The following is a 10,024-nucleotide window of genomic DNA, read 5'->3' as shown; positions in this document are numbered from 1 at the left end:
CCTTAGACCTCCGGCTAGATTTCAATTTGACGCCTCTTGGTTGTCTGTTGATGGCTTTATCGAGATGGTGGCTTCGAAGATATCCCTCCTTCTCGCCTCCAACGCTCGCTCTTTTGGGCCTCTGGATGACTGGCACTCGTGTTCCTACAACCTTCATAAATTCCTTAGAGGCTGGTCTCGCAACCGTGCGGCGGAGGATCGTCGTACCAAACTTTTCCTTGAGGCTCAAATTGCGTCTCTTGATCTCGCGGTCAACTCCACTGGGCTTTCTGATGATGGTTGGGCGGTTAGATATAACCTTGAGGCCGCTTTAATGCAGTTGCACTAGCAAGCTGAGGTTTATTGGCGCCAGCGGAGCACTCTCAATTGGACTCTAAAAGGTGACTCCCCCACGGCTTATTCCTTTGCTATCGCGAACGGTAGGAGAAGGCGTTGTGGTATCAATAGCCTGATGATTAATGGTGTGCGCTCTTCGGACCAGTCTGCTATTATGGCTCATGTTGTGGCCTTCTTCTCTTCGCTGGTGGGGGCTAAACCTCAATCGGGCTTATCCATTTCCCCTTCCCTTTGGAACATGGGCCTTAAAATTTCGCACGAGGAAAATGCCTCCTTGATGATTCCCCTTTCTGATCAGGAAATCTGGGATGTAGTTAATTCTTCTAATCCTAATGCTGCCTCTAGGCCAGACGGCTTCTCTATCCCTTTCTTTCGGAAATTCTGGCCTCAGTTGAAAGAGCTGGTCTGTAAGGTCATCCAGGGTTTGTATCTTGGTACTATCGATATCTCCCGCCTGAATTACGCAGTGATTTCCCTGATCCCCAAGGTTAAGGGTGCTGAGATAATCTCTCAATTACGTCCTATTGCTTTGATTAATAACTTCGCCAAATTTCCGGCTAAGGGTTTTGCGAATCGATTGTCGCCGGTAGCGCACAGAGTTATCAGCCCCTTCCAATCTGCTTTCATCAATGGTCGTTTCATTCTAGATGGTATCTTATCTTTGCATGAGATTGTGCACGACCTTCACTCTCGGAGATCTAAAGCGATCATTCTTAAGTTAGATTTTGAGAAAGCTTATGACTCGGTTAGCAGGTCTTTCCTCAAACAGGTCTTGCTTGCTAAAGGCTTCAACGGAGCTTATGTGCATCGTGTCATGCAGTTGGTCTCGGGTGGCCATACTGCCGTTTCTGTGAATGGGTTCATTAGCAATTTCTTTGCCAATGGCAGAGGCCCCCGCCAAGGGGACCCTGCCTCCCCTGTTCTTTTTAATTTTGTGGCCGATGCCTTTTCATGCATGCTCACTAGGGCGGCCCATTGTGGTCACATCTCTCTTGTGGTCTCCCATTTACTCCCGGAGGGGGTATCCCATTTGCAATATGCTGATGACACAATTATCTTGGTGGAGCTGGACGACACTTGTATTGCCAATCTCAAATTCATCTTTCTATGTTTCGAAGTTGTATCGGGCCTCAAGATTAATTTCTCTAAGAGCGAGGTCTTAGTGACAGGTGTTGATGATGCAGAAGTCTTGCGGGTGGCCAGGTTTCTTAACTGCTCCTTGGGTTCCTTCCCGTTTAAGTATCTAGGCCTCCCAATCTCTCCTATCTTGCTTCACTCTAAGGACTTTGCTCCGGCGGTCGCTAAAGTGGGAAACAGGGTGCTCCCTTGGAGGGGGAGATATAATACCAATGCTGGCAAAGTTGCTCTAATTAACTCCTGCTTATCTTCTCTCCCTATGTTTCTTATGGACTTCTATCTTCTCTCGGCTGGCGTCCATGCTGGCTTTGACAAACATATGGGAGCCTTTTATTGGAACTCCGCGGATAACAAACAGAAATATAGGCTGGTCAAGTGGCAATATATGTGTAAGCCTAAAAACCTTGGGGTTAGGCATTATTAATACTCAGGTGATGAACATATGTTTGCTTATTAAGTGGTGGTGGAAAATTATGACTAGAGGGGCCGATACCCTTTGGTTTTCGATTCTCACGGCTAAATACTTCCCACATTCTAGCCCGCTGTTTGCCTCCGCTCGTCGCGGATCTCAATTCTGGAAGTCCCTTGTCAAAGTCAGACCTACCTTCCTGGAACATGTTAAATTTATCGTGGGTAACGGGACTGCGGTCCGCTTCTGGCTGGACTGGTGGTCTGGGGATTCCCCCCTAGCTGTTAGTTTTCCGGTTTTGTTCTCTTATTACCCTAAACCTGATATCTCCATCGCGGAGGTGGCGGCTAATAACTGGGATCTGGCTTTTCGTCGTTCCCTGTCTCCTGAAGAGTTGGAAGACTGGCAAAGTCTCTCTGCCCTCTTCCCTGTGCTCTCAGAGTCTTCTGACACTGTGGTTTGGCCTCATTCGGCCTCTGGCAGGTTTTCGGTTAAGTCGTTGTACTCTAGGCTTATCGGTGGTACCCCTTCGCGCAGATTTTCTTGTGTTTGGAATTCCAAAGTCCCTCCTAAGATTAAAATCTTCCTTTGGCAAGCTTTTCGTGGCCGCCTCCCGGCGGCCGACCAGATTAAAAAACGCAATGGGCCAGGCTCGGAGTTTTGTCATTTATGTGGTGCCTTGGAAAACTCGGAACACATTTTTTTTTCATTGCGTGCTGGCTAAGTTGGTTTGGAGTTGTGTCAGATCTTGGCTTCAGGTTTCTTGGAACCCTTCCTCATTCTCTGAGCTTAGAAACCTAGCCAAAGTTTTGGTTGGGGTTACCAAGAGGGTGTTCTGGGTCGGCCTGGGTGCCTTATGCTAGGCTCTTTGGACTATTAGGAACAAATTTACTATTGAACATATCTTCCCGTCTAAGACGGCTGACGTTCTTTTCAAATCATGTATACTATTGCGGCAGTGGAGATCATTGACTAAGGATGAAGATCGGGATGCCCTAGACTTGCTCATCGCCAAAATCCGGGCTTCGGCATCCCACATCTCCGGGCTGGACCCCGTCATCTAATCAGGGTGTCGCTGTTATCGTAGTTTGGTTCTAGTCTTCTCCCTCCCAGCCTGCGCGCCGTGTATGGCAGGTTGCATGTACCCATCTCTTTCGTTTGCTGGTCCGAAACTTCTGTTCGGTGTACTGCGATGTTTCGCCTGTTGGTTTCGTTCTTGTTCGGGTCTGTGACGCTGCCGCGTGGCTTTATTTATAAAGTCGGGCTATGGCCTTTTCTCTAAAAATGGAAACATATATGTAAGTTCAGGACATCACCCCTCAAAACAATATTCAGGACATCACATAGCATAGTCAGGTATAGTTGGACAGATATATTTTCTTTGACAGTGTTGTTCTTTTTTTGGGCGAAAAACAATTCGCTGAAAATATGTTTGTCAAATCGATCTAAGTTCTTGAGGATTAATTATTAGGATTCCAACTGAAATGATGAAAAAGCGCGTGCTGCCATGAGTATTAAATAGGTATTTGCAGGATTAATATATATAGTAAGAATCATTCAGGCGCGCAGGTCTAACTCTATGCATAACCATTGGATGAGAATTATGAAATAGGTGGAAATATTTTTGGACGGCTGTCTGTGGGGCATCCAAAGATGAGCTAAAGTCCCTGAAGCCTGAAGGGGGTTATTAATACTAGTGGTAGTGTAGGAAGTGATGCCACGGATATAAATAGGTGCATTTGCTGGTGTGCAAGTTTCAGAAAAGACAGAGAAATTCCACTATAAAATTTGATGGGACTTTGAACTGATGTCTTTGCTAACTTGATCATTGTGGTTGCAGTGTGCCGAAGCGTGGAACAACCACACTCTTGATCAATCTCTGCTGATGTACATTGTGGCAATCTCTTGGTCCGTGTCTCATATCATAGAATAAACAGAGAGCCGGCATGTCTTCTGGCAGCCTTGTATTTCCATGACGTGTCGAGGTTCGTCCAGCTTAAACCCAACCCAAGCCCCAGGCGGGCGAAGAGTAGAGCTGAGCAGTTTTTTGGTCCAGGTAGTCTCAAAACTGGAAAGCTCCGCTTTTCAAAAAAAAAAAGAAGGGAAAGCGCCGATTGCAAAATCGCCTTGCGCCGTCGCGCGCCTTGCCTTGGAAGGAACCAGTAGATGCAGATGAATTCCCATAAACCACCCTACCCGTGGGCGTGAGCCGTGGGGATACATAAACACATCGATCGACCCCCAGTTTCACGTCTGGATTGATCGTGCCTTCTGCCTCTGCGTACGTCTTTGATTGATCGATCGATCGAGTCCACGCTGTAAGGTATGGGAGCTAGCTGCTGTTGATCCCATATCTCTACCTAGAGTCGACATCTCTTGATCCTTACTAGTTCGATCGAGTTCATCCACTCGGCCGGTTTAGTCTTATAATTGGCTCTTTCAATAGTTGTATCGATCGCTAGTAATCTGAACAAGGTTCCTCGCCAAGCCCCCCAAGCCATGCTTGTTCCTAGTAATTTACTAGTCGCTCTAATTAGTCCTAGCGGGATGTTATTACTCTTGTACGTGCAACACATACGTAATTTACTATCTATATATATTCCTCCAAATTAATTACTGATGACGGGTTCTCTCATTCGATAGATGAAGCTTTTTGTCGAAACCCTCACCGGCAAGACAATCACCGTCAAGGTCGACCCGTCGGACACCATCAATGTTGTCAAGGCCAAGATTCAGGACCAGCAGTGCCTTACCTTTGGCGAGGAGGAGCTGGAGGACAGACGCACCGTGGCCGATTACAGCATCCAGGATGAATCCACTCTTCACCTTGATCTGCGCTACGAGAGAAAGCGGAAGCAGCCAAGTGTCGTGCGTGGTGAGCAGCCCAAATCTGCAAAAAAGAAGAGAATAGAGTATCAAATCTTTCTCAAAGGGCTTGTAGACAACACCACCGCCCTTGAGGTTGCCCACTCGGATACCGTCAGAAGTGTCAAGGAGATGATCCGGGACCGGCAGGGTATTCCCGTGGACGAGCAGAGGCTGATCTATGCAGGGAAACAGCTTGAAAATGGTCGCACCATGGATGACTATGGCATAAAGAAGGAAACTACACTTCACCTCTTGCTCCGCCTCCGATCATGCGGTCCTAATAATTGCCCAAGAGTACCTATCCCAAGAGTGGTAACCTAGAGCATGCTTGGATACGGTTTAGTCCCATGACTAAAAGTAGTGGGACTAAAACTTGCTAGTCTCACCCATGCTTGGATCCAAATACTAAAGAGACTAAAATCTAGTTATTGAGCATTTATTATCCTCCAAACCCTCCAATCCAGAACTAAGGAGAGGAATTAAATGAGGAGAGAGAGAGCTAATACATATTTTAGTAGGTTTCCCATGACTAAAAGATTTTAGCCTCAAGACTAGTCCTAGCCTCTCTTTAGTCAGGGGTGCTTGGAACTTTAGCCTCTAAAAGAGACTATTTTTAGTCAGACTAAAAATAGTCCCTTATATCCAAGCACCCTCCTAGTTTTCCTTCCCGTCTGCTTCTATGAGAAAGTCTACACGCTAGTGATTAATTACCAAGCACAATACACCCTCTATGAACAGTAAATTCAAGACAAATTCAAAAAAAATCTGAAACTTTGGGACTTCAAATATGATCAGACTTTCGATGATCTGGCAAAGTTTCAGCTCAAAATAACAATCGAGGAGCCCTCACCTAAACAAGCAAAATCATTGTTCAAAGTTTATGTACACTTTTGAGGAGTGAATTTTTTTTTGTGAGGGCTCCATGGAGGTTATTTGTTCCTGAAACATTGCAAGAACATCAAATCTTTGATCATCTTTGATCACTGAAAGTTTTAGATTTTTTCAATTTTTTTACGAAATTACTGTTCACGACGGTGTAGGGGCACCCGGGTGCTGTTACACCTTTCTCCACTATACATATATAGGTACAAGACGGACACAAATTTCCGTTCCTGAGTTAGCATGTCATGTTAATTTTGATGACTTGCCTGTCTAAATTAAGCCATCTATACACATAGTACATCTAAATACATCACAATGGAAACATATATAACCCGTGACTAAAGCGCATAGCACCTTCAGGTGTAGTTAAGCAAATCTACTTTCTCAGACATTGTTTTATTCATAAATGTATTTCCTTTCATATCAAACAAATCCTGCTACTAAAGTGTTGCGGCATCTGCTAGCAGCCCCGTCAAAGTGAGCCAGGCGAAGATCAGAATTCTCATGCAAGATCCTCCACTGTTATCACTGCTGCTTCTCCTAATGTCAAGCACCGTGAAAGCAACATTCAGAGTCCTATTGATGTTGCCAACCTGAGGAGGAGCCCAAGATCCAACAAGTATGATGGCTTTAAGGTGAACCTTCAATGTGATAGCAGAATCCAGAAGCCCAACGTAAAGAAGAGATCCACTCCCTTAGCAACTAGTGCTACCAAGAGCGAAGCCAAGGAAATCCCTCCCCCAACTCCTATCCCAATCATTCAACACTTTGGCAGCAGTGTCTTGTTTGCGATCAGGAGTGTATGGAATATCAGCTTCGGAGCACTCCACAAACAAGTTGTGGGCTAATTGCCTAATATGGAGGAAGATGGAGATGGTCCTTCTACTACCAAATAACTTGCTAGTACTTTCTTACTGGTATTTTACTTATGGCATATCTTAAGACCTCAAATACTTTTGTGTTGGAATATTCATGGTATAAATTTGGATGATAAACATGTTGCCCGTCGTAATCTTTGTATTTATTTACTACTAATACTAATTAGAGACTCACTAGAAATTATCTCGTTAATAAGAAAAGAAAGAGAAAAAAGAATGGGACTCCCTAAAAATTCCCACATTAATCAGAAAAAATAGAAACCATTAATCTGGTGGGATTAAATTATGACAGTGTAGATTTATCGTAGATCGGTTTAGATTTATTGTAGGTCTTTGGTCGTTTTTTATTTTAGGGATAATTCCCCTCAGTGCGGGTTTATTAGGTACCTTCTTATTTTGAAATTATTTAATTAGTTAAATCTAAATTATATGTCAAAAAATAGAAATCTCTGTCGAATAAAATCCAACAATATACTTTTTGTAGCATGTACTAGATTTTTTTTGACACAAAATACTAAGGACCTAATCAACCCGGATAGAGGGTGTAGATCCCTGGACATATTATATGGGGGTCTCTGGAGTTTTATTTTCGTTTTTTTAGAGTGTGACTTTTTTCTTTACGCTGGTTAATACGTATATTTACGTGACACTATTCGCCTTCTCTGCTGGCCCAAAAATATAGCAAAATTGTCCGATGGCCTGCTCGTGGCAGGAATAAGGCCCAAATGTTGATGCAGGGCCTAGCTGGCCCAGCTATAGAAAAGACGAATTTTCAGCACCTATGGTCGTTTCTTGCCTCTGGCACTTATACTAGTACCAAGTCTTTTTTATAATCAAATTAATTGGGGTGGAGTCTATACTCCTGAGATAAATTTTGGAAGATCATGGTTCCACATAGATATCTAGTTTTTGTTTGGCTTGCTGTTAACAACAAGATTCTTTTCTTTTTTGCGGGTAAATTCTAATATTACTCAAATCACATTGTATGTACAATCAGCTTTGGCTAGCTCTAAAGAATCTATCGGGCCAGAACCAACCCAGGTCATCGTTGTGCCCTCTACTCTAGCAAATTTAGCTAAGCTATCGCCAACCTTATTTTGATTGCGATTTACATGAGTAACACAAGAATCACTAAGAGAGATAATCTCAATAAGATCAGTCAGCCATAACCTTCTTGCGGCCAGCAGATGGTCCTATAATTTTATTAGAGATTGTTTTCTCTATTTTTACAGTTCTTTTAGAGAGTGGAGTTTTAGCGAATCTACTGGAAAATGGTATAGAACACGGTAAAGTTACAAGCCGTTTTGCACTTGTGCTAGAGTGCTAGAGTAGAGAGAAACAAATAGACCCTAATCATGTGAGAACAGTAAGCGCCACCGCCTCTGCGTTCCCGGCTTCCCGGGGATCGACTTTCCCAACGAAGCAACGACTTATCGATCCACGGTTTGTACGGCAACAAGTGGTTGTCAACTTGCCATAGTTTCTCTAGGTTGGCTTCCATAGTTTCTCTAGGTTGGCTTCCATAGTCAACTTGCCATGGCTCATGCATGCACAAATCTAGAGGAACGCATCATGCATGCATGCACCGTTCAATTACTGACGGACGGGTAATATATCCGGACCAGAAAGCCTAATCACCAGATGCATGCATGGTGCATGCATGCACGTACGAACGCAGACTGCTGGACGGCCGGATTAAGTAAACTTTCCAAAAGTCCACTTCCCTTTTCACAACTCCAAGCAACAACCAGTTTACCCTTAGTATCCATTCGTTGGCGTGCATATGGAGCTTGATCTTGCCCCTATTGGACAAATATTCAGTTCTACTCGATTGACCAGGTATTTAACTTTTAGCTATACCTTGAAGAAGTCGCACGTCGAGCTAGTTTTCTAGCTCTATAAATACCAACTAGCCTCAGCTCACACTGGCATCACAACCTACCGGCCTAATCACACACATATCATCTTGTGCAAAGATCGATCAACTAGCGATGGAGTGCTACTACTCTTCGAAGCTAGCCTGGTCCCAGCTGGTCCTCGCCTTGGCCATGGCAGCCGCCATCACCTCGCCGTGCGCTGCCCAGAACGCCCCGGCGGACTTCGTGAGCCTCCACAACTCTTTGCGTGCGCTTGTCGAAGTCGGGCCGGTGACATGGGACACCACGGTGGCGAATTACGCGCTGAACTATGCGAACCAGCGCAAAGCCGACTGCAACCTGGTGCACTCCGGCGGGACGTACGGGGAGAACATCTTCTGGGGCTCCGCCGGCGGCACCTGGACGGCGTCGAGCGCCGTCACCATGTGGACCGACGAGAAGCAGTTCTACGACTACGCCACCAACACCTGCGCGACCAACAAGGTGTGCGGCCACTACACGCAGGTGGTGTGGAGGTCCTCCACGTCCATCGGCTGCGCCCGCGTCGTCTGCGACAGCAACCGCGGCGTCTTCATCATCTGCAACTACAGCCCGCGGGGCAACATCGCCGGACAGAAACCCTACTAGCTACATATATATAATGGGGGTAACGCATGCTCATGAACCTATGATTCATGCATGTACGTACTTATGCCCCATGGAATAAGCTCTGATCTATTATTGTTCTTATATAATCTGATAAACTCTATACAATCCAGATCTATTCCAAAGTCGCTCCTCCTCCAAAAAAAATAAAGCTAGGGTTTCTGCCTCTCGCCGGCGCCGCCGCAGATCCGCCTCGTCTCCGGTGGCCCTAGGGCCATGGGGGCGCGGTGGATCCTGCCAAGGGCCGGCGGGAGGGCTCCGTTTTCAGTCGTTTTTTCCTGTCTTGTTAGGGTTTGTGTCATGCTCAGTAAGGCGAGACGGCGGCGGCTCCCTGAAGATGGAATAAAGGTCTCCCCGCCTAGCCCCGTTCCGGCGGTGCATCTAGCATCGTTGGTGGGCGTGTGGAGGTGTGTCTCCGGCGGATCTATCTTTGGTGGATTTGCTCGGATCTCGTCGTTGTTCGTCTACGTTTGTGTGTCTTCGGGTTGAATCCTTCCAACCTACGTTATTCTTCTTCGGCGGCGGTTGCTGTTCTGGTGCGCTGGTCCTATGGGGCCTTAGCACGACGACTTCCCGACTGTCTACTACAACAAGTTGTGCCCGACTCCGGCGATGGAGGGGTGATGACGGCGGCGCGCCTTCGGCTCGCTTCAGTGCTTGTAGTCGTCGCTAGGTGGTCTACGGATCTAGATGTAATTTTTATTTCTTGTGTTCATTGTACTGCCATGATTGAAGATGAATAGATTGGAAGTTTTTCGAAAAAAAAAAAACTAGTATGTTGTTTGTTGTACCTTAATGCAATGGTGTGAGCACTTCTGCATGGTCTCTGATGGACAGCAAAACGTCGCCTATGCTATTTTTTAACGTCTTTTTTTTTGTAAATAAAGCTCGGCTGTCACTTAAAAGTGCAGATCACTTTGCAAAAGTTGAGTTTGTAAAAGGATCGCAAATTTTGGCTGCAACTATCAGTACCTGCGTAAATTATATATAGA

General features: G+C 45.5%; 1 protein-coding gene across 1 annotated transcript; it reads left to right on the top strand.

Moving 5' to 3' along the window:
• The first annotated feature begins 8,457 nt into the window (after positions 1–8,457).
• LOC119337340 (pathogenesis-related protein PRB1-3-like) lies at positions 8,458–9,229 on the top strand. Its single transcript, XM_037609451.1, has one exon. It carries the CDS (start codon positions 8,502–8,504, stop codon positions 9,012–9,014), a length of 513 nt encoding a protein of 170 aa, XP_037465348.1. The 5' UTR covers positions 8,458–8,501; the 3' UTR covers positions 9,015–9,229.
• The last annotated feature ends 795 nt before the right edge of the window (positions 9,230–10,024 follow it).

This window comes from Triticum dicoccoides, chromosome 7B (genome assembly GCF_002162155.2).
Source record: "Triticum dicoccoides isolate Atlit2015 ecotype Zavitan chromosome 7B, WEW_v2.0, whole genome shotgun sequence".
Taxonomy (NCBI): Eukaryota; Viridiplantae; Streptophyta; class Magnoliopsida; order Poales; family Poaceae; genus Triticum; species Triticum dicoccoides.
The sequence above is the reverse complement of the archived record's forward strand: the minus strand, read 5'-3'. Positions and strand labels throughout refer to the sequence as shown.